The following is a 25,222-nucleotide window of genomic DNA, read 5'->3' as shown; positions in this document are numbered from 1 at the left end:
TTGTATGAACTGACAGTTCAGTATTCTTTAAGTCATAAAGTTGACCAACTGAAAAAAATACTAATACACACCTGTTTATAGCTCTCCTTGCCTTAGGGTGAAAACTGCCTATTAAAGATATAGTAAAGATCTAACTTCTTCCCACATCTCTCCTGACTCTTCATCCTGGTTCAAGAATCAACTATACAACAATTGGCGCCACAAACATGATACCGGGATCTCTTTAACTGCTGGTTCAGGTGAGCGAGATTTTTGAAGAAGAACTAAAGAAAAGAAAGAAAACTGCCAGAGAAGGACAGTTTATGTTTATTTGTCTTGTTTGATGAAAAGTCCAAGGCTATTTGTGAACTCACAAGATCACTGAATCGAACTGAATTGTGATCATTGAATTAGCCTCCTCCGTTAATGGCAGAATCGGAACTGGAATCAGATAAAACTAGCCAATACCTGATCTATTAAAATATGCCTTGATCAGCCCTGATCCACTGGATTCTATCTGGAAATCCCTACGTTCGCAATGATGCTTCATTGGTATTAATAGGTCTAAGTTTGCCAAAAACACACTCCACACAAATTGGGTCCATGAAATCATGCTGTTTAAGCAAAATTCTGACCCTGCCACCTGTCCGCCTCAGCAAAAGTCCAGATTTATGTGACCAGGCCACATTTTTCTTGAACTATCCAGTGTTGGTGAGCCTGTGTGTACTGCAGCCTCAGCTTTCTGTTGTCGTCTGACAGAAGTAGAACTCTTCAGGATCTTCTGCTAAAGATTGGATGTGTTGTGTGATTGGATGTATAAATTCTGCCATGCTCACTACCCCCCCCCCCCTTCTGATGGATGATATGAACCTAAAGCTGCTGCCTCGTATTAGCATGACTTTGCGTTCCAATAATGTTTTCGATGAGTGAATATAATACACACTATCGACAAAAGTATTGGGACACTTATAAATTGTTACCTCAAAACCGACGGTATTAAAAAAAGAGCTTATCCTGCTTTTGCTAAAGCAAATGTATCTACTGTCCAGAGGAGACTTTCTACTACATTTTAGAACATTGCTGTAAGGAACTGATTACATTTAGGGACAAGAGCGTTAGTGGGGTCAGGATGTTGGATCATCACCACCCACCTCATCCCAAAGGAATATGATGGATCACCATCATTCCAGAGAGCACAGTTCCACTGCTCCATAGCTCAATGCTGGGGGCTTTTTACCCCTGTAGCCCACACCTGGTATTACGCATGGTGCCAATAGCTTTTGGTTTATCTGCTCCAGAGAGTCCTATTTTTAACAATACTTTTAATAACAGGGACTAGACAAGATGTGTTTGTGCATGTGCACATCTGTGTCAGCAATAGGTGCAATTTAAAGGATGCATTCTTTAGAAGGGGTGTCCACAAATATTTAGACATATAGTGTGTTAGCATTCCCTATACCTATTTTTCCTATCATTGTACGGTTCTTTTAGATTCATACCAATTATGAGTAATATACATGCAAGGTGGGAAGAAACTTGCCTCCCAGACGTTTTTATCACCTGAAGTCGTCTGGCAGATTAGTTTCCTCTCTGCGCTCTCGAAACTGCCGTTCAACTCCTACAAACACATCCAGGCTCTGAGAATGGTAATGAACACGGACAATTACAACGATAACTTCTCGGAAGATTCGTCACACAATCTCTTGAGCATTTCAAAGGTAAACATGAGGGCAATCTCCACTTATCCAGCTGACAGAGAACTCCTATTGCATGGAGCCATTTGAGGAAAAATACATTCTGAAATACCCATACTGGAAAAGAATTGGCCATGGTTTTGGAACTGGACTGCACTGTTTAAGAACACACTGCTCCATAGGTGAAGCCTCTGGAGTTATCCAGACCTTCTGCGATGGAAGGCAGACAAATAAAACAAATAATCTGGAGAGGCCATAATTACACTGAGTGGCCCCAAGTCGAGGCATTAATCATTATAAGCAGCCATGACAGAAAAATCAAAGCATGGCTGGTTCACTTCTCTCCAGGCCTGGCCAACCAGTGTACTGCACCATAACCAGGACTACTGAGAGACAGAGAGTATAAGACGGGTGATGCAGCAGTTCTGTGCATCATTTATTTTTGTCCATACAGTGCAGATGTAACACTTGTAAAGCTATCATTTTGTCTGGTTGTTTGCTGTGGCCATCTCTCAGGGAGGGCTTAGATGACGTTCTCCAGCTCCTGAATGGATTAATGCTGTCTGACATTAGGAAGGCTGTATAATAACACAACCTCCACTTGCCACCTCACCACTGAGGAAGGAGAGATAAAAGTAGGGGAGAAAAACAAAGTTTAAACAGTCAATGTTTAATAGAGTGATGTTAAAGAGTGAACCCATGTTTAAACCATTTGAAAATGCCAGTTTCTCTTTGTACTGAGCACACACTACAAACATAAAACTTGCCCAGAATTTTACAACAGGCCAAAAGTTTCAGAACACCCCCTTTTTTCCTGTGTTTCTTGACATTTAAGCAGTTCAAGTAAATAACCTGTAATGGTACAAAGTCCCGTGACCTCAAACGCTACAAAGGTAAGCAGTAAACTGCCAGGGCTTAGTAGGGAAACGTGAAGAAAATGAAGGAAAGAAATGAACTATAAACTAAAAAAACATGTAAACTTTATGGGAACAAGTCCTGTGTAACATTGTATAGCTGTCCTGTCGCAAAAGAAGTAAATTAAGCTTTGGAAACGCATGCAAACAATGCAGATGTCCAAACCGTTGCTGATTATCTACAAGCATTTTGTCTGTATAAAAGCAGCGTTGGATCAGACTGTTACTGCACTCTCTACTGCAGTATTTAGACAACACTGAATGTCTGGATTGCTATCATAACGTATATAAACAAAAATTTAACCGAAAAACACAGACAACTCCTAAAAGTACAGTTTTTTCCTTTAGATTTACAAATAAACCCAGGATGTTGGGAGTACAGGTTCCTACATCATCAACAGTCTCTTGAAAACTGGACAGGAACCAAATTCACAACAGTGTCAGAAGACATGTTTCTTAGAGTCAACAGCTCACATGGGGACAGCTTGTTGCTCAGCTTAAAAGTGGACCGGGTCTCAGTTTTAGCTGTGAAGAGAAGACTTGGAGATGCAGGTTTGACAGATGGAGGGACAGTAGGAAAGCAGGTTTGCCTTGGCAGTGCAAGTACTGAAATTGGGGGTGTTCTAAAACTTCTGACTGTAGTGTACACAGAATAAAATCATGTTAAATAAATGTACATGTACTCGTTGCATTAACTTTTTGTCTCCTTCTACTAAAGATTTAATAGGATATTTAGAGCCAGTTATGAACCTTATAAAGTGTGTGTGTGTGTGTGTGTGTATACACGTGTGCATGTCTATAAATGTCATGTATTGATGTCTCCTGAGATTGCAGACAAAGATGATCACAGCGGTCCTAATCCGCTCTCTTTGGCTGTCTCTAAATAAATCTCAGCAACCTTGAATCCATGACAACATCTCAGTCACACATCTGCCTCTTGGAACCTTGATAAACCATGTGCGACTTTCTCTCCGCCAGTGAAAGGATTCAGATACACAAAGCACACCAGTTTCCTAACATGTGTGAACGCACTTCTGCTTCGGCAACCATAAAGCACTCTTTATGTTTCAAGGTCTTCGGCTGCTCTTAGGATCAGATCCGAGTACACATTCTAAATGTGGCCTGTCAATAAGCTGTTTGCTGAATAATAATACTAATAAAAATAATCTATAAACATTGACTTGTATCAGGTCAATAATAGTACATTTAGTTGAAAGCACTCATTAGCAAGAATGTTTGATTTAGCATCCACATTCCGAGACTTGTTCCTGGTCTCTTGGATTATGCGTATTCAGTGAAATCAAAGAGACTGATTCCAGAGACTGAACAGTGTATGTGTTCTCATATTTATTTTGGTGGAATGTCCCTGAAATGTGCATGTGATGGTAATTTGGAACAAGGCGTGAGATCAGTCTGCCTGTGAGGGACTTAATAAATTAATGTCAAAGCAAAGGATATTAACCCTGTGTGATAAATGAAGAGGGATATTGTCTGTCAGCTTGGTCATTAGTCCCTTTCACCATTGGCTCCACTAGAGAGAAAGAAAGCCATTTTTGGCAAGAGGCATCATTCTTTTATAAACAACCACTGACCACACCAGCAACCCCTCTGAACAAATCACATGATCATGCTTTTAATAAATAATACTCTGAAATGTTGAGCAATACTAATTTTACACTGTGCATCTGTGCAATTTCCTGCTTTTGGGCTGTATTAACCGAACTGAAATTGGGGGTGAAAATGTTTAAGGTAAAATGTTTTTACTTTTATATAATTGAAGGGCCTCATGTTGCACGTTTCTGGTCATCTGTAAAGTTAGACAGTAATTCGACAGTTATTTCTCTAGATTCATTCTGAACCTTAAAATTAACCCTGTTTAGGGGCTCTGAGTCATCTGACGCGTTTCCACTGTGACCTAAGGATCGCTGGTTCGAATCCCAGGTCATGCAGCCTGCTATTAGCAGCCAGAGCCTGAGAGAGCACAATCAGCCTTGTTCTCTCCATGTGGACAGAGAACTGGCATCTGTTACCTGACTGCACCAGCAGCAGTTCGGGAAAATAGGCGGAGGCTGGCTGTGCACATGTTGGAGGAGGCATGTGTCAGTTCTTACTCTTTGTCAGTAGCGTTACGTGACAGGGAGAGGGACTAATGAGTGGGTTGGGTGCTTGGCTATCAGAAAATTGGGTAAAATGTTTAAGAAAACAAAAAAGGAATCTCATCTAGTTTCACTAGTTTCACTAGATGTAAAAGAATGTAATATAACTATTACTGAGAGCTAACCAGGCGAAGGTACAGCCTCCACGTGGCTGGGTTGCAACTAGGCCATACTTTTCCACGTATATCATCATCCATCCATTTGCTTCTTCCTGGTCAGGGCCACGGATACGGTGTGTCCGGACCCTACCTGGAATCGTTTGGCCCAGAGCAGGAATCCCCCTTAGACAGGGCATTAGTGCATCAGAGGGTACCACGTACAAGCATTTATTCACACACTCATACCTATGGGGCAATCTAGCATCGCCAAATCACTTACCACGTGTATTTTTGAGGTGGGAGGAAACCTGCACAGACACAGGGAAAACATACCAAACTCCTTACAGACAGCGACCAATGTGGGAATGGAACCCACAACCCCAGCCACCGGAGCTGCGAGACATCTGCGGTGCCACCATACCACCTCATATAATAGCATGCCATTTATATTTATTAGAGTTTTCATATTTCCTCTTTTACATCTGCACTCAAAAATAAATCAGCAAATGTTGGACGCTTGTTTCGTCTGACATTTGTCTGTTACTAATCATATTCATTTTGATGAATGTATTTATGCGTATACGCTTTGAAAAAACAAGCCCGTAAAAAGAAAGGGTTATAAAAAAAAGGGGGGGGGGGGTGCTGTAACACAATGCCATAAAAAAAATTCCATTTTTGTTAGAGAGATGTGTGAGTGTAAAGAACCTTTTCAATGTTTAAAGAAGAGGAAGAAAAGGTTTGTTACCAGCATAAGGGTTCATCACAATGACATATCTTTTACAACAATGGTTCCTTATGGAAGGTTCTTCCATGGCATCCCTCAAAGACCTCTGGTAGCAATATTGGTTTTAAGAGTTCAGAACTGTACCTGAATTAATTGTGCAATCTGCATCAGTTTCTGACAAGCCTCCCAGTTCTTTGCATATGGCATAAGACCCTGCCTATGGCATAAAGTACATACAGCAGGGGCTTTCAGAGTTAATGCTAATGTTGTAGCAGAGATGTGTAGGTTGCTTGTGTAAGAATATGTTTTACACATTAATTATTCAGCAAAAGAAAACAAAGTGTGTGTTACAGTGTGCCCTGCTCTCCCCTACAACAGACCCAATTTTCAACTAACATTCCTAGAACAGGGAAAAGTATGTGAGGAATTACCTTTTTAATATTTTTCATATCTGATCCTGAAATGCTGTTTGAAGGCACTCTAAAACCATCTGTGCTTTGAGACACTGCTGTTACCCGTAATAATATCAGCTCTTCATAGGTAATAAACATGAATGGGTTACATTTCCACTCCCAAGGTAGGCAATGCTCCTGCTCAAGATCTACAAACTCCATTTATTGACCAATTACTCAGTTCACTAGTGTCTGTCGCCAAGGGACTGACACTTTGGAGCTAAACATCCATTCCTGGAACATATAAGCACGACTGCTCCGATCAAAAAGACAGTGATTTAGGAAGAGAGTCTACGAAAGCGTGAAACAATTCAAACCGTTAGATTAGGAGAGCAGTGTCTAACAAACACTTTCAGAAGAGCTAATAAAAGTACATGGAGCATTTAAAATGACTGACTCACAGATTTAGTACAGCACTTCTCAAATAGAGCAGAAAACTGAGCTTTTCTCTCCTTTATCCAAATCTTTAAGCTGATCAGCACCCATTCTGATTCGGAAGTGAGGCATGAGGCATGAGGAGACGCTAAATAATATTCATCTGCATCAATGTCATGCTTACAGGGAGTAAAGCAAGCCAAGATGGGCTGAGTTTGGGCAAATCAGGAGACTAAAGATATCCGAGAAGCACAACTTATCTGCCCTTTCAGCCATAAAAGAGGTATTCACTGCTGCTTTGATCTCCCAATTAAACGGGTATATTTATAAATGGTAAACATGTAACTGAAGCTAATGAGCCTGGCCCATTTGATTCTTTTTTCAGGTCTGGATTGGCTTCACTTGTGCTAATTTGCTTGTTAAATAAATACAAAGCACTGAACTGTGACTGGTGCTCTACATGCCAAATCTGTCGTTCTATTGTCCTTTCTTTTTTTCTTTTCTTTTTTTTTTGCGCCTCGGATTCACAGATCAGGTGCAAATAAACAAGGCCAGTCCAAATGAACAAAGCATTACGCGAAGACTTACAGGATTTGTAGCTCTGCTTTAAGACACGCAATAATGATCCATATTACGCATTTCCTTTGTTTTATGGTCTCATATAAAAAGGCCATCTTTGCTGCTTGTATGACTCTTTAAAAAAGAGTGTCTTGACAAAAATGGCTCTCACCTAGGAAATGTTATTCTTTGTCCATTAGCTGCAGGGCTAATGGAGTAGCAGAGGTGTTAAAGAACTCCCAGCGTAGTCTTTTTCTAAAGGTTCAGAATTCACCTTTGACATTTTCTGCATTGATCTGATGGGAGTGTTCACTCGCTCTCTTTCTCTCTCGCTTGACTTGAAGAGCGGCGCGGTGATTGAACAGTGGCTATGTCCCTATCTCCCTCCGTATTGATTGGGTGACAGGGCAGATTGAGAGGATGGCTTTGTCGTGTGTCACGTCTCTACATTTCTGGCAGCTCTTATCAGAGTAACCCTAACAAAATGCCAGCAACAATCCGGACAAGTTTACATTCTATCAGATAGGCGGCTTGTATTCTTCCATATCGCTCTCGGATGACGGATCCCAGAAAACAAACCGGAAATACACTCAAACGTGCTTCAAATGGCTCTTTGAGCGATGCTACAGAAGAACCACTTTTGGTTTAATAAATAACCTTAATAGAGATACGTTATCGGTCAAAAGTATTAGTAACCCCCCTTTTTTTGCCTTCGGACAAGGCAAGCCTGCTTTTCTTGATTTGCCATCTTAGCATCGGCTTTCTTACTGCCACTCCACCTGTCAAACCTACAGCTCCAAGTCTTCTCTTCGTAGCTGAAACAGAGACGTGCTACAGTGTTAAGCTGTACTACAAGGTGTTGTCATGTAAACTGCCAATCAAACAAGCTGTTGACTTTCAGAACCTTGTCTTGTGATGCTGTTGTGGTCCGTCTGATCTTTTCCTGTACATTTTCTCTCATTTTAAGGGCTTTGATAGTGTAGGAAACTGCACTCATGACACCCTGGCTTTATTTTTTTTTTTTCTATACTTCTGAAGCCCCTGTCTACTCATTTTCACAATTCTCTTCTAACTATTATTAAAAGCTGTTGTGAGGAATTTACTCTGAACTGGTAGAGAAAAAGAACGATATTGGTCTTTTCTGTGGAGAGATTTTTCCAAAAAAAAAAAAAAAAAAAAGGGAGTTTAGTTGGGGGCAATAAATGTGGCCCATCTGACGTCACACCAACACCCGTGGTAATCAGTGCAAGTCTGCTGGACATACTGGCCACATGCTTCCTTGTTTAAGCTCTGTGTGCCATTTTAAACTCTATGTGCTAGTTTTAGCTCAGAGTACTAGTTTATCTCCGTTCTCAATATACACCCCTGTAATGAATGTTTCTGGAAATGTAACCATCACGTCACATAACCTCAGTGTAACATTTCTTCCTTTCAATTCAGAACGTGGTGATTTATTTAAACAACCACGGCTGCGCCAACAATTGCAAAAGTAAATGGGGAACACCAAAACTTGACCGTCATACAAAATACGGGTGGTGTGTTCAAAGAACATTCAGCGCGTTGCTATGCAGAAGAGGAGCAGTAGCAGCGGGGCCTGAAGCTGGGCCTTGCTGAACGCAGGGCTGGCTCAGAGTTAAGCTGAGGGCCCTGCTGTTGGCTGTCATGCCACTGCCGGCTAAAGGAGGGCTAAAGCCGCGCCACCACACACACATGACAACACCGCTGTTTGCAGTGCAGCCCGATTCTGTCAGTCTCTGCCTCTGCCGCCTCCCCGTGTCATGTTAAGCGCCAGTCACTGCCACGTGCCAATTACACAGCCTGCTTCCTGGGCACACGGCGCAGCCTCTCTCTCCCTTTCTAGAAAAAGAGAGGGAGAGAGGGAGAGAGAGAAAGAGCGACTTCCACAAGACTGCTGTGCAAGCTTACCCTAATTAACCATCAGCTTAATTAGACAATTTACTGTGTAATTAGCAGGCAATTAGTCAACACCTCTCAGATCTTACTGACTGCTTTGACAGGCCTGTTTTCCTATGCTGATTCCAGAGAGTCGAAAATTCACCTACGGTGTTTATTTTCTCCTCCCCTCCCCTTCGCACGTCCTAATGCGCTACAACTGCATCTAAGCACGGAGTAATCACCGCTGATGGGGCAGCTACGGAGGAGGACGCGCGTTAGTTAAATAGGAGGTGTGAGCTGGGGGCAGAGCGGCCCTCGACGCGAGAGACAGATGCTCCGCTTTAGCAGCCTCTAGTGACGCTGTCCCCGCTGGGAGAAGCGCGGAGAATCTCATCACTGAACAATGATCAAGAAGTGGGCGTAAGGACATTAATGACACATTTTACAATCCAATTATGAGCAAGTTCTGAGGGAAAAATAAAACCCTTCTGCAAACAGTTTTACAACCACTTCAACTCCTACAACAGGGACGCGCGGCGACAGGGCAACTGTCTGCGACGTTCGCCGTCTCAATAAAAGCCAAAGTGGATTTTGCATGGACACGTTAGAATGAATTATGAATTAAGCTGAAAGTCGGCTGGGCGAGAGATGGGGGAACAGAGCTGTCTCTCTCTCTCTCTCACTCTCTTTCTCTCTGTCTTTCTGGTCAGCACAGAGCCCTAAGACCTTGTCCATCTCTCTTGCTGGTGTCTGCCACAGAGCTGGAGGTGACAAAATGACTGTGCCAATCCTTAGGACGCCCTGCACTATAGCCAGTGTGGAAATTAGTCTCAAAGCAAAGCATGCTGGGTGATACCAATCTCCAATAACTGCACATACTCTGAGAAAGGAAAAAGAAATCTATACATGAGCCAATTGGCTTAATAGCAAATTTGAATTCTACACAGCATAGCTAAAATGACTATCAATCACTGATTTTTTTTTTTGCTTTAGTTAGGGCAGAATGAGAAGCATATACATAGCTGCCAGGGAATGTAAATTGAACGAAGTCGAGTGAAGAACCAAACCAGAGAAGGTGCTGATGCTTGTGGAGAGCACTGGGCTAAAGCAGGGCTCATTACGGGTGTGCGGGAGCTGAAGCCCTTAGCACATGAATACAGAACTCATTTCAGCCCACCGCTATCTATTATCAGCTCAGGCCATCAGAAGGAGAAAGACTGAGAGTGTGTGTGTGTGTGTATGAGTGTGCATGTACGTGTGTGTAGCACTGGAGGTATGCAACCTCCAACATCTAACCTTTCTGTTCCTAATAAAAAATATATAAAAAAAAGAAGCAAGTGATTAGTGCTGGTGGGGAATTAGCCCAAAGAGTTGAACAGCCAGTCTGAGGATATACTGAGGGAAGGGACAATGAAGTGCAGATGTGTGGAACATCATCTGTATTGCCATGGAGCTTCATACAGCATTCCTTATTATTAAATCTCTCCATCGGAGACAGAGAGCTCTCTGAGGCCTCCGGGAAGAAGGCTGTAGATTCAGATGAGTCTGGGAAGACATTTAAAAAGATCTCAGAACAATTAGAACTGCTATCATGACCAGGTCAGGCTGTCCTAGCAGGTTCAGCGCAGAATTTGTAAAGAAGTCTCCAATAATCCCAAAATGTCATCACGGGACCCACAGGTAGTACAGTGTCTACAATCAGAAAAAGACACAAATTTGACTTTCATGGTAGGTGCGCAAGGAGGAAACCTCAGTGTCAAATCATCAGGTTAAGACTAAGTTTGCCAGAGAACACCTAGACAAAGACCTTCCGGAACAATGTGCTTTAGACAGAAGAATCTTGAGTCTTGCCATGATGTTAAACCTGATGCGCATGTTGGTTAGCTCTCCTGTAGGATATCCTTTGTTTCTAATTGCGGTGGAAAGGCTATGGTACATCAGCACACACCGTTCTAGAAATCCTCCTGTTGCTTTGTTAGACACGGTAAGAAACTTAATTCAAATGGGCCCGGCAAATCCTCCTACACTAAGACTGAAAAGCCAGCAAAAGAACAGATTGATGTGGCTCGGAAAGTTTTTTGTTTTTCCAGAGTAAGTAGAAGTTGGAAATCTATAAAGTGTGGGCATGTTAGACATTCAGCCCAGCAAGATCACTCCCTGTGCTAAAAAGCCATTAATATAGAACAGCTCAGCCACTTCCACCTGTGAGGAAAGGCCACATCAGGTAACCTAAACCAAGAAGACACTTTCATAAAATCATTAAAGTTCAGCGGCATGCGGCTAAACCGGCAGAAAGCCGGATCTTTCGGGAGTTCAGCTGCCCAAAGTACATATATGAAGTTACATTCAGTGGTTAATCAGCTTAGCACCAATTACAGGTGTGATTTAGCCCGGTCTGACCAGTCAAAGGGTTAATTGGACCCAGTCGCCTCCGACTGTACTGCCTGCGCCGCTCTGGTACAGTCACGCTCATGAGCTCGTTCAGTAATTAGCCAGAAACATACCAAATGTACCAATCACAGCTCCAGTGGCGATGGGTCTGACGCACAGGAATAAAGCGGCCCTGTCTCTCGTGATGAATTAAGAAAAAGAAAAAAAAAGAAAAGGACTGGAAGAAGACTAAAGATCAGACAGAAGACAGTCTCGGCTTGCCCCCCCACCACAACCACATCTCACAGTTCAGGGAAGAAGAGAAGAAAATGACACATTTTTATATGCAATACAGTTCATTAATTCTAATTAACGGTCACACAGCTCGCCCACCCCAGCTTTGTTAGCCGCCTCTCCACCGGCCCGGAAAGCTAATTAGCAATTCCGAGCACGCCCGCGCTTAGACAAGACCCAGAAGCGTGAAGACTCTCATATCCATAGACAATCCAGTGAGCATCTCGAACACTATCGATACCAAGGCAGGGTAATGTTGATCGGAGCGGGCCTAACCAAAAGCACAGGATATTAAAAAAAGAATTCCCCTGTGTTTAAGGAGAATGATAGCGGAGTGCCGGCTGTTCATTCATATTGACATTAAGAACTTCTTTATCTCTTTTCCCCAAAGAACCCCCCCTTTACAATCTTTCCCACTGGGCACACAATAAAGAATAATATGATTTCTGTTTACCCAGATATCGGCTGGTATTTCAGCATGCGCTGACAGCCAATAGCTGCAACAGTATATTAGAGCCCAATCTGGCATCTACAAATGTCACGAGTAAAGCGGTGTAGTGCGGCGAGGGGTTGGAGGGGGGTGATGGCGGGGCACAGGGTACAGAGCTCACGTGGGCACAATATCCACAAAAGATACTAAGTTCACATAAACATATTTGACACAGAATGCATACAATATGCGGCTGTCAATCTTCACGTGGCACCCGGGGGTGGCTGGGTAATGTAATCTTCCAGCCGGTGTCTTGTCTTTCTCTGAAACCAATGCAAATCACTGTATATTCAAGATGGAGTGCTGCAAATGCTGCAAATGTAATACATCCTTATGGTGCCATCTGTACCGTAAACCCTTCCATTTTATTTGTCTCAAAAAAAAAAAAAAAAAAATCAACAAAAAAACTGACCTTTTCAAAGCAGACAGGGAGACAGGGAGTGTGTGAAAGAAGAGCTGCAGAAGGGCTGCTTTAAACCAGGCATGATGCCATTGCTCACACACGCTTGCGCACACACACATCAGTCCAGCAAAAATAGTATTTACACTCTAAGCATGGCTTCTCTCGCTGTCGGAAATTAACTGCATGGAGAGGACAGGAGGTCAGAATAAACAAACGATTTTGCTAAATTTCTTCTACTTTCTCCCATCAGCAGCATATGTAAATGTTCTGTGTTGCTATAGAGATGTCTGTCACAAGCTTCTTTTCCCGCCATCCACCCTCTCCTTTCCTTTTTTATCTTTCATTTCGTTTCCATCTCCAGCATTGCTAATAAAGGGATGGCACCTACTGTAGCAGAGAACAAACATATGCTACTGATGAACATTCACACCACCAGTGGTGCACAACAGGGGAAAAAAAAAAGATTTCAGGTTTAATACAGTCTTGGTGAGAGTCTTCATTAAGTTATTTTTTTATATATTTCTTTTATTTTGTGTTTCGCTGAACTCACTAGAGCCAAAACATTCTTTTTTGCATTTTGCAATATTGCATGAACTGCTTACATGGGCCCTCTATTCTCACAGGCTGAAAAGTAAATGGACAAACTAACATGATTATAAATATAAGGATTATTTTTAACACCAGAAGGCAAATCCTTGGCAGTCAATGACTACCTCACCTCTGGAACCCATGAACATCATCATAATAGTTCCGCCTTCAGTTGTTGCTTGTTTGTGGGTCTCTCTGCTGTTAGTTTTGTCCAGAGTAAGTGCAAAGCTGCTCAAGTAAGCCAAGGTCATGTGACTGACTTGGCCATGTAAAACCATTCTATTTCTTTCTCTGGCAATGCTCTTGGAGTGCTTTTGTGGTATGTTTTGGGTCATCAGTTTTGCAGGATTTGACTGAATCCTAACAGAAAGTAAAGCCCTATACACATTAGAATTCATCCTGCTATTTCAATCAACAGTCACATCACCAGTGACCCACTTCTAGTAGCAGCCATTTGTGTACATGCTTGACAGATGATGTGGTATGTTTTGAATTATGAACCGTTTCTTTGCTTCTCCATACTGAAGTTAATGTGGTTTCACCTGTCCAAAGAATCGTCTTCCAGAGCTGGAAAGGGCTTTTTCGAATGGTATCTAGCAGTCAAATGTCTGCCTTTCTGCTTTTGAGTGTTACCAGTGGCTTGCATCTTGAAGTAAACTCTGTATTTTCATTCGTGATGGCACCTCTTGATTGCAGAGTTTGCCAATGATACGCCTACCTCCTCAAGAGTGTTCTTGACTTGACTGAGAGACTTGACTAGAGGTTGTAAAGATTTTTCTTCACCAAGGAAGGAATTCTGTGATCATCTACTTGAATTGTCTTCCTGGTCTTCTGGTGCTGCTGAGCTTGCCAGTGCATTCCTCCTTTTTAGAATACACTTACATTTAAGGCATTTAGCAGACGCTGTTATCCAGAGCGACTTACAAAAGTGCTTTGCTATTTACCCAAGAAAAACCTCAGCTAGTTTGAATAGGCTAAAAATTCAAATATATCTCTAAGCTTAGAAACTACTAAACACAAGTCAGTAAGGAGACCACTCCACTTTTCGCCCAAGTACTCTCGGAAGAGGAGGGTCTTCAGTCTGTGTTTGAAGACAGTGAGCGACTCTGCCGTTTAGACACCCAGGGAGAGTTCGTTCCACCACTTTGGTGCCAGGACAGAAAAAAGCCTGGATGCTTGCCTTCTGTGGATTTTGAGGGATGGAGGGTCTAGCCGATCCGTATAGAATAGTTTCAATTGTTAAATTGCCCACTAAACAAGTTTCTCTGCTCTCTGCTGTGTTGTTTTCTATCGGCCTAATAACAACTTACTTCACTTGCATCCACACTTCTTTGGACCACATATTAAGAGATGCCCTGAACAGCTTGAAATCAACTGCAGCCTTTTTAATCTCCAGGGGAAAAGCACATCTGTCAAAGAAACTGCTTATCAGTCAATTGTCCAATTACTTTTGAGCCTGTAAAAGACGGAAGGACTGTGTAAAATGGCTGTAATTCCTAAACAGTCAAAGCAATATTCTTTGATGAAGCCTCCTTTGAATTTATTTATTTTTTACATTACATATGGAACAGACTTTTTTCTCCGAAACATCTGGATAAGACTCTAAGCCCCCAGACAACAGTGAGCTCACAATCATGAAAATAGTCACTACAGTGCATTGGGTGAGTGCACCGAAGCTGATTGACTTCATTTTCACTGCTGAATTGTGGCTTTAGTGATGCGAGGCACCAGCATGCTCTCTGACATACTGAAGCAAAACCTCATCAGCTAGCGGGAAACACACAATCCAACCCTGATGCATTCTCAGTTTTTATTTAATGGGCTATTGCTTTTGAAGGCTGGTGTGTACGCTACATGTCTAAAAATTAATCAGCAGTTATTTAAAGGTACACTGGTCAGGTGGCCCAAATTTCATTTTCAGACTATTTTGGTTCATTTCGGTCATTTTTAAACCATGCAATGAAACCATTGATGTGACTGGGAGGAACTAGTACACAGTAGTGAATATACTGACAATGAAACAAAGCACTAATTTTTATAGATTTTTACATTAGAAAATAGACAGAGCATTTTACTTCGGCCAAAACATGAGGGCCAAGTGTATTTTTAATGATGTTTACTTATTTAACACACACTCTCATTCAGAGCAACTCTGCAATAGCGAGCAAATGAGTAATGTTAGGAACCTTGCCCAAAGACTGCTGTTGGTATAGCTGTGGCATTCTTGCCAAGAAAGGGAATTAAGCTTAAAAAAAGTTCTTTGAGGGTTCTTTAGCAAAGGCAAATGTTCTACATTCTTTCAAAAAGCGTTCTTTAAAGGTTTTTTAGAAAAGGCAATGGTTTCATACAAAACCTTGAAAACTTCAAGAACCACCTGAATGATTAAATTGTTCTTTGCCTGGTTAAAAGGTTCTTCACAATTTGGTGGAAAACCTTTTTGTGGATTACCTCTTTAAACCGTGCAATACAGACTGAGACCCCGTCTGTAAGAGGACTACCTTGTCGAGGGAGAAGGTTTTGGTGAGGGCGAAGCCCCAGCCCTGCTCGAAAGCTCTGCGGATCATGGCGGCGCTGGTGGTGGGCGGAGCACTGGCCAGGCCGAATGGGTTGGGAAACTTGATCCCGCACATCTGCACGCTGATGTCCACGGTGTCAATGGGGGAGTAGAAGAGTGGCAGCTGCGGTTGGCCGCTAACCGTCTGCCCGTGGATGGCCTGCGAAGAGAAGCAGCCGCATGTAAATTGAACTCTTTGCATCAAAGCACTGCTCTGCTCCGCGGAATAGAGATCAACCGTTTTCATGTGAACAAAGCCTTTAAAATCCCACAAGGAGGCTCGCTATCTGTGTGAATGGATACTGCTGAAGGTTATTGCGCTTTACAGTCGAGCACACAGGCGCACGTGCGCATTTACAGCAACAATAGGCCAGCAGATAGGGTGGGCGAGATTGCGGGGTGTGTTTGGGCAAAGCCCAGTCGCACTGTTTATCGCGGCCCACTGCGGCACAAAGGCGGCAAACCTCAGTCATACATCAGCTCTCGCTTTAATTAGCCTTGCGTTTATCAAGCGCTTAGCATTGCTTTTGTAATGATGTCACCGCCGTATAATGAACAAGGGGGGGTGTCACGTGGAAAGAGAAAGAGCAGGCAGACATGACAGCCCTCCATATTCCACTGAGACAGAGAAAGACAGTGAGACAGACAGAGAGAGAGAGAGAGTCTAGAAAGTTCCTGTAGCCTCCACAAGAGAAAAACAACAAACACCAAGGGAAATTCTGAAGCCCACTAAGGCACTGAAGGAGACTGCAGTTGTCAAACATGTGTACGCTAGATAAGTCTTTGGCAGATGATATCCCTAATTGCTAGCGTTTGTTTATTGTATCATTTGCAGCAATTAGTGTTCAATATTTAAGCAAAGAAACCTCTCATATGGGTTATAGGAGAGGGATGCTCATGTCTCCACTGCTTTATTCTAAGGTGCTGGTGAGATACTGCTGCGTAGATGCCAAGAAAGCAACCGCACAGTGACAAGAGAGAGCAGTGAAAAAAGATGTAGTGCAGGGAGTTCAGCTGATCTGAGAGCATTTCTAACATTAATCTGGGAACCTCCCCGCAAAGTGCTCAATTCATTTCCTCTACCGTAGTCCATTACTTAAAAAAAAAAAAAGAAAAAAGAAAGAAAGAAAAAAGCAATCTTGCTGTCTGTCCTTTTCCTGCTACAAGTAGTAATTTCATCCGCAAATAAACAGTTATCTCTGCCTTGCTCTGACCAAAGCAACGTTAGGACAATTAACCCCTGAATGAACCACACTAATGGGGCGAGTGCTGCACTTCAGCTCCAGAGTTCTGCCAAATGGAAGCCCGAACAGGGGGTCAGAGACCTGGAGGAGAGGAACCAGTCTGCTGCCCATTCAACCCCACGTCTCCGTTTATACAGGGGGGGCATTAGGCCGTGCTCTCCAATCCTCGTCTATGGATCTCCACTAGGAAATGAGCAGGAAAGTGCAGGCAATTTGCACTGAGCTTAATGCACTTTACTAGTGGAAACATGGAAATATACACTGATGAGCCACCGCAACATGCTGTCGGTGTGTCACATGCCGCCAAAACAGCTCGCTCTATGAGACCTTAGAAGGTGCCCTGTAATATCTTTGCCACTTTCTGCGGTGGACAGGGGTCAGCATGGGCACTCTGACTGGTCTGCAACTTTGCAGCCACACTGTCTGTAAGCAATCACCACTGCTAACCATAAGCACCCCAAAAGCCTTGCTTTCAGACCTTGACATGTGCTGGTATATATATATTCCCTTATTCAGTGTAGGGTTGCACAACATATCAGATAATATAAGTATTTTAGTGCGGCAAACAATCTCATTCTTAATACTTTAAGGCTGGATAGGGCATTTATACGTGAATGCATATGCTTTATGCATGCTTATTTTGACACTCATTAGCATGTCTAAAACATCCAGCAGGTACCAATCAGTGATGGGGAACGCCAGTCCAAGCGAGCTACATTTCTTGTAAAATTCTTGGAAATTGTGCTGTTTGAACACAACTGATTTAACTCAGCAGTTAGTTGCTCATCCCTAAATCCCTTTACCATGCCTTACGTAGTCTTATGAGCATAAACTCTGACAATCCTTAACTCATTATTCATTTATTTGTTTACATTTGCTCTCATCGCATATCAGAACATAAATAATCTGATGTACTGAACATTTGAAGATCAGACATTGAAATAATCTGTGATATTAATTAAGCTGCTAAGCTCTAAACAATCTAAACATGTCATTGTGTTCACTACTATACTATAATATATACACCTATAATATAGATGTTTTTAAAAGGTACAATCAAATGCATTTATTAGTATTTTAAGTATTTTAAGTTGTCCTTTGATCCAGCTGTCCAGTTATTCTGCCTCTCGATCCGATCTCTTAAAGTTACTTAAATCTGAGTAACAACTGATATTGATCCGATCTTTGTGTTTTTTTTTACAATAACACAGCCAGATAGTTTAGGTATAATGTGCTGTTCATTAATACTAAAGCAAAATCACTCTGATCTTAGAAACAGTTATACTATAACATTTTTGTTTGATAGCTTCATTTTTAACACACTATCAAATATTTAACCCTTTCATAGAGTGTCAAACACCATGTAATCCTGTCTGACTGATCAATCAGCGCCTTAGAAACACTGCAGTCAAAAACCTCTATGTGTGTGTGTGTGTGTGTGTACACACTCTGAACTGATATCTATTGTTGTTTGTCGACCACTGATGTGAAAGAACTGTGTGCATTAATCTTAGTGTTAGCCTCCTCCTCCTGGTTCTGAAAGTGCTGTTCAGTGCAGGCGTGTGCTTCTCCTGTCTGTAAAACAGAGCATTTTAGCAATAGTTATATACTGTCAGATATCATGTTCCACTGTAAAATAGTTTCACACTGCAGACAATAAACTGCTTTGTTCCCTCACAGAACACTTACGATTCACAGTTGCGGGATGTGAATAATGTCCATTATTGGTGTCTTGAGGACATCACAGGGTGCGCTGATCAAAGCAATTAAAGCAAAGAACTGGAACTGGATGGGAATGAAAATAGCCGATACTCAATTCATTATAATATGACTGGGTCGGCCCTGATGCTGATCCACTGGTGCAGATTGAGACACCTCTATCTTTGATGTATAAATAGTAAGTATCGAGTGACTTTGGTTGGGGTGAAAAAAAAAAAGCTCTGCTTTTACTGGCTGGTTTACGTTACTGTAACGGCGTAGCCTAGCCTAGTCCAGCCCAGACCGGCCCGGCCCGGCCCGGCCTAGCCTAGTCTGGTATTGTTTTTAGACCCGTAACAATAATGATTATTATTTTTTTTTGTAAATAATTCTGAGATTTACCTCTCAGTATCCAGTGTGCATGGTGTGCGGTTAGCTAGCTGAAGGGATTGTAGAAGGGTCTGTTAGACATTAACCTCACTACTTCTCATTATTCCACTATGCCAAGGTAAATACATCTTCCCATTTTAGGGCACCTTTAAAAGGAACTCTGACTGTTAAAGTATGTATAACCTCTCTAGCTACTAGTGTTGTCTCTTTTTTCTGTTGTCCACTGAACAGCAAGATAAATATTTTAATTATTTGATATATGTCTGAAAATGTTTTTGCCTTGGTCAAGCTACAGCTGGACAGTCTGAAATATATATATATATATATATATATATATATATATATATATATATATATATTTCAGACTGTCCAGCTGTAGCTTGACCAAGGCAAAAACATTTTCAGCTTTTTTATTTGCTGTAGGACTGAGCTCGGTACAACCACATGACTTGTGGGACAATGCTAGTGAAGGAATTTTTAATGCGTTTATAGATCAAACGTACAGAAAATGCACATTATTTTAGGGCATATAAGTCTTAACGGCCACTGTTCCTTCATATTCTGCTCTAGTACTGCTCTGGTTATCAAGCACTGTGATACTAGACACGGTGTCGATGAGGAAGCCAAAATTTTGGTTTTGCGTTCAGTGAAGTTCACCTGCTTAGCGTTTTGAATTTGATGACAAAGCACTATTCAGAAACATAAAATCAATTTGGAACATGAATGCTTCGGGATGCTGTGAGAGCTGAGTGGGTTTTAGCGCTTGGCTGGGGGGCTGTGTTCAGTGTTTGGCCGTGTGCCAGTGAATAGAGGTTAGAGGGGGGCATATGAGCCGGTGTAAGCCTCTTTCAGGGGCCTAGTGTGCCTTAGACCACACAGCTAAGACAAAGCTAAGTGCTTGCACTCCCCTTCTCTCTCCTTACTATTAATTCCAACAAGCTTCTACTGCCAAAGCCTCGAAGGTGAGGTTTAAGAAATAATCCTGCGTGGACTGGTAAGTCCGTCATTGGGCGCGGGGCACTGCATAAAGCCGCAGGATCACTATTGTGCGGTTCCCCTACTGCACAGTATAATGTTAATGTATTCATTATTGTACTCTGATTAGTCATAAAAATACTCATATTGAGAGGCTTTTGTATCCAGCAGCGTCACATCTCTCCCCGTGTAGAGTACATGTAAAGCTCTCATCTTCATAATTAATCAGCTCTCCAAATCCTCCTATTCCGTCGGCTTTTGATCTTAACATGGGACTTAATCAGGGTAACATCTGTTTGGGTCTCATCAGCACAAAAACAAGTGTTTGGGTGTGTGCGGTTACATGTGTGTGTGTCTGTACATGGGTGGTGGTAATGAATGACACTGTGTCTGCATGTCTGTACATAAACAATAGCAGTGTGCGTTGTAAACATGTGTATGAGTAAATAAGTGTATGAGAGAGAGAGAGAAAGAGAGTGTGTGTGTGTGGCTGTGACGCGGTCACCTGTAAGTATTTGTGGATGTGCCAGGAGGCTTGCTTGCCATCGTTGACGGACTCCACAGTAGTGTTGGCCAGGCCGGCCACGTCGCCCCCGGCAAACACCCACGGCTCGCTGCACTGCATGCTCTCCGGGTTCAGCTCAGGAAGACCCCATCTGTTTAACCTGATGGGAGCCATGGCCTCCTTCACTGAGAGAAAGTGAGAGAGAGAGAGAGATACAAAGAGTGTTTAAGTGTGAGGGAGAAAGAGAGAATGGGAACGAAAGAGAAAAGAAAGAAAGAAATACAGACACACATTTCAGTCATGACTACAAAAAGAAGCTGTAAAGAGAAAAAGAAAAAAGAGAGGGGCGAGAGAAAAAGAATAAGGCAGAGTGAGAGAACAAAGCAAGAGCAATAAAGAAGAAAAGAAAGAGGTGGATGAAGAGAGAGAGAGAGGGAGAGAATGTGTGTAAAAGAGAGAGAGAGAGCACAGACAAGAGAGAATGCAAAAAGAAAAAGAGCAGAGGAGGCAAAAGGAGAAAAATGCAAAAGAGATGAAAGAGAGGGCAGAAGAGAGACAGGGCACAAGTAAGAGAATGCAAAAAAGAGTGACAGAGAAAAATGTGCAAAGAAACAGAGTGTTAAAGTGTGCAAATAAGATAACTGTGCAAAACAGAAAGAGTGAGAGAGAGAAAACGAGAAACGAGAGTGCAAAAAAAAGAATGCAAAACAGAGAGAGTAGGAGTGAGTGAGAGAGAGAGAGAGGGAGAGAGAATAAGAGAGAAAGAGAAAGAGAGAGTGAAGCAGGTGGACAGAGAGAGAAAGAAAAAAAGAAAGTGGAGGGATATGTAAGGCAAATTCACAAAGGGGGGGAAAAAAAGTGGGGAGCAGAAGAGGGTGTGAGTCAGTGACTGCAGACGCAGGGCCTGATAGACTGGAAACCATAGTGAGACTAATATAAAGTCTCTGACAAGACAAATGACAAGCAGGGTATTTTTTCCCTCTCCTGCTTCTCTTTCTTTTAGCTAGGTTAATGTAACATCTCCTGATGCATTTCATTCACCGCTAGCAACGTTAGCAAGGAGATACTCCGTCAAACTGATCTACATTATAAAATGACCCCCCTCTCCTCCCTCGCATACCTATACAATTCATCTTCTGGAGGCAATGCTTTTCAGCGTGGATGATGGCCTACATTCATCAATGAGGACGTTTTTAAATACAGATCTATGGGTTGCACAAGATTTATTACACACTATTAGGATTACTGAAAAAAACGTCACCTTCTCCGTCCATTCACACACTGTTTTACTTGATACCAGTGGTCGTGCCTTTGAAACGAAGACGTGACGGAAGGGCAAAGTTTGCCCTTCTAACTACACTACATGTCCAAATGTTTGTGGACACCCCTTCTAATAAACACATTCAGATACTTTAAGTCGCACCCATTGCTGACACAGATGTGCAAATGCACACAGCACACAGCTTGTCTAATCCCTGTAGAGAAGTATTGCCAATAGAATAGGACTCTCTGGAGCAGATAAACATGAACCTATTCGCATTATGCCTAATGCCAGGCGTGGACTAGAGGAGTATAAAGCCCCCCAGCATTGAGCTTTGAGCAGTGGAACTGTGGAATTCTCTGGAATGATGGTGCTCCATCCAATTCTTTCTTGGATGAGTTGAGGCGTTGGGGAGGAGGTTGTGTGGTGATCATTCAACATCCTGATTTCACTAACGCTCTTGTTGCTGAATGCAATGAAATCCTCACAGCAATGATCTAGTGGAAAACTCTAAGTCAAGCTTGAAGTATTTTTCAGCTTTTCAAGTAAAGTCCAAAGTTGTAAAAATCACATTTTGAGTCCACACCTCTGTGATGGGTGGGTCAGTTCGAGAGAGAGAGAGAGAGCGCGAGAGAGAGAGAGAGAGAGAGAGAGAATGGGTGAAATTGGGCCTATAATGCAGACTGTCCCTTTCTTCTCCCTCTTTTTGTCTAGAGCTCTCTAAAATCGCCTAGACTTATTAAACAGCCTCACTTAACCTATTCCAATCACACACACACACACACAAACATGCATGAACTCACACATACACACTCACACGTACACACAGACAGACACACACCCACATACACACCACAGGGAGTTGTTTTTCTTCCTCTTTTCTACCAACCCTTCTCCCTCTGGAGAGGGACTGGAGTGTGTCAGGCCTTTTATACTCCTAAGAGATTGGTCTTAAGTAAAGTAGCTGTAATACACACACACATTCACACACACACACACACACACACACACACAAAACCCATGGGCATATTCGTCAGTGGCAGATGCAGATTGCCAGGCCCCATTAAACAGAAGAATCCATGTTGGATGGAAGACGAGGAGGGGGCGGGGGGGGGGGGGGGGGGGGGGGGTAAAGAAATAGGAAAACGTGCCTATACAATTGTAACCAGACTAACAGGACTAAAAGCAGAGATTAAATCTTGTACATTGACGACTGTTGTATTTTGTTCTCCAAATATGGGACAGGCTGTAAATAGTCATATTTTGGCCTCACAACATCTTGAGGTCTCATGTGTGTACTCGGTTAACCATTCAAAGAACTACACCTGGACTACAGGAATACCTACTTGAGTATTCAGTATGTTTCACGTCTGAAGAGGTAATGCCTTGGAGAACTGTAAAGTTTGGCGCTTTCGCGCATATTTGTGAGTGTGTAATTTAATCGGAATGCACTTCTTAGGACGTGTTGTTACAGAAGGCAGTGGCTGTGTGCCTTATTCACAAAACAGGAGTCATTTAACAGGAACACGCTGCTAAGGACAGGCTGCAAAGGACAGGCTGCTAAGGATGAGTTATTAAGGACTTCACAACTGAGAAGCCAGCGGTTGTGTGTATATTCGCTATTCACCACTATTTTGTAGTGGTGTCCGAACACACAATTCAGAATTTCCTATAACAACCCCACAGTGAAATAGGTAGCGTTCAAATGATCTACCCTAGTGGACGAGGACAGCCCGTTTTGTTTGAAGGTTCAGGTGTGACTTCTACGAGAGGAACTGTCAAGCGACCATGGAAATGTCTACATACAGCTTGTTGGGGGCTTGTAATAAACACAAATAGAGCACCTAAAAAAAGTACAGCCATTCCTAAACTAAGCATTGCTCCACTTTTACGGAAAAACCTTGCAACTTCAAAATGGCAACTAGTATGCTGCAAAATCAAATGTGACCTTCAGAGGTCTGGACTCTGTGAAGGTGCCCTGTGCTACCTGTTCTGTGAGTCGCAAGCTGCAGCACGTCCTGCAGATGCTCAACTGGACTGAGATCTGGAGAATTAGGAGGCCAGAGCAACACTTGAGCTCTCCATCATGTTCCTCAAACGACTTCCGAACAATGTGTTTTATGTCGCAGGGTTCTTTATTCCATCAAAAGAGGCCAGTGCCATCAGGAAATATAATTGTTATGAAGGTGTGCACCTGGTCTGCACCAATGTTTAGGGAGGTGGCACATGTCAAATTGACCTCCACATGAATGCCTGGACTGCTGGGCTTCCCACACTCCATTCAATGGTTTGTCTTCTTCCCACAGAGCTTACTGGTGCCATCACTTTCTGCCGACATCTGCGGCTATCTGGTCTTCCACATGACAAAGGAAAATGGGACTTATCGGAATAGTCGACCTTTTTCCATTGCTCCAAGTTCCAGTTCTAACACTTGTATTCCCATTGGAAGCTATTTTGACAGTTAATATGGGCACTCTGACTGGTTTGTGGCTCCCCATTCGAAATAGGGTGTGATGTACCATGTGACGTGACACATTCCTCCTGAAATTAAACATTTCTATATACCCCATTTGTCCTTGGACCAGACTGGCCTTTGTCCCTGGTGCATCAATGAACCTTTGCCGCCCAACACCCGGTCTTCAGTTTGGGATTTGCCCTTTTTCAGAGCACTGTTGATAGGTACTCACCGCTGCTAACTGCTAACCAGCATTTCACAAAGCTTGCAATTTCCAAGATTCTCAGACCCAGTCATCTGGCCATATTAATTTGGCCCTTAACAAAGTCACTCAGGTCTCCAAACCTGCCCATTTAAAAAAAAAACACTTCCAACATGTCAACTACAAAAACCAATGGTTCACTTACTCTCTAATATATATCCCAGACCTCGACCTGACATGTTATGAGATAATTAATATTATTTGCTTCATCTGTGAGTGCTCATAATGTATCAGATCATCAGAATATTAAATAAGATTTTGGTCCTAGTAATTATGGACCATTTGTAGTAGTTCATTCATTATGAAACATTACCACAATATGGGCTGTTGGTATTTTAACACCCCTGTCTATTGGTTTTAAATGTTTAAAGATGTATTTCACAGATTTATGCCACAGAGTAAGCATTTACCAGTTTCATATTTTGAAAATATATGTTGTCAGTAGTGGTATTCATGTATTTACTGGATTCACTGGATTTTAAAGAAAAAGGTTTGCTCACAGCAGGAAGCTAAAATTCCACCTTAAAACAGAACCGTAGTTACATTTTGCCTCCAGTAAGTTCAGCACCATTTAAGGTGGAACGGAAAATTCCAGTAAGAAGCCGGAGTATGTTAGTGTTCAAACAACTTTCTGTGTTATGTGACAAGATGGTTACACTTTCAAAGCCTGGCCAGCAAAACATTTCCATGCTGCTTTAGCAAATTACGAGGGAAAGACATCACAGAAGTGTATGTTGAGCACAGAGCTTAAACTAGCATGGATCTTAAATGAGCAAGCCAAGGCCAAATCTTGTCCCCCCGAAATCCAGAAGCCGAAATCTACGAAAAAAGAATCACTCTACAGAAAAGACCAAGACCATCATCATGACAATAATGGACAGGTTCTT

The 25,222-nt window shown here is 42.4% G+C and overlaps 1 protein-coding gene across 13 annotated transcripts in view; it reads right to left on the bottom strand.

Moving 5' to 3' along the window:
- dpyda (dihydropyrimidine dehydrogenase a) overlaps positions 1-25,222 on the bottom strand; it is a 200,244-nt gene that overhangs the window by 71,280 nt on the left and 103,742 nt on the right. For 12 of the 13 annotated variants that reach the window (XR_011979708.1, XR_011979709.1, XM_072679647.1 and 9 more), the window contains 2 exons: positions 20,358-20,542; positions 15,490-15,705 (listed from right to left, as the gene is read on the bottom strand). Coding sequence is in view for 11 of the 13 variants with exons in the window: in XM_072679647.1 (XP_072535748.1) it covers positions 15,490-15,705; positions 20,358-20,542 (401 nt within the window). In the remaining 2 variants the exon portion in view is untranslated. Of the gene's footprint in view, positions 1-15,489; positions 15,706-20,357; positions 20,543-25,222 lie in introns of those variants that run through there. The other variant, XM_072679658.1, reaches the window with a different exon arrangement.

This window comes from Salminus brasiliensis, chromosome 5 (genome assembly GCF_030463535.1).
Source record: "Salminus brasiliensis chromosome 5, fSalBra1.hap2, whole genome shotgun sequence".
In the NCBI taxonomy this organism is placed as follows: Eukaryota; Metazoa; Chordata; class Actinopteri; order Characiformes; family Bryconidae; genus Salminus; species Salminus brasiliensis.
This window is presented reverse-complemented; position numbering and strand designations above follow the sequence as displayed.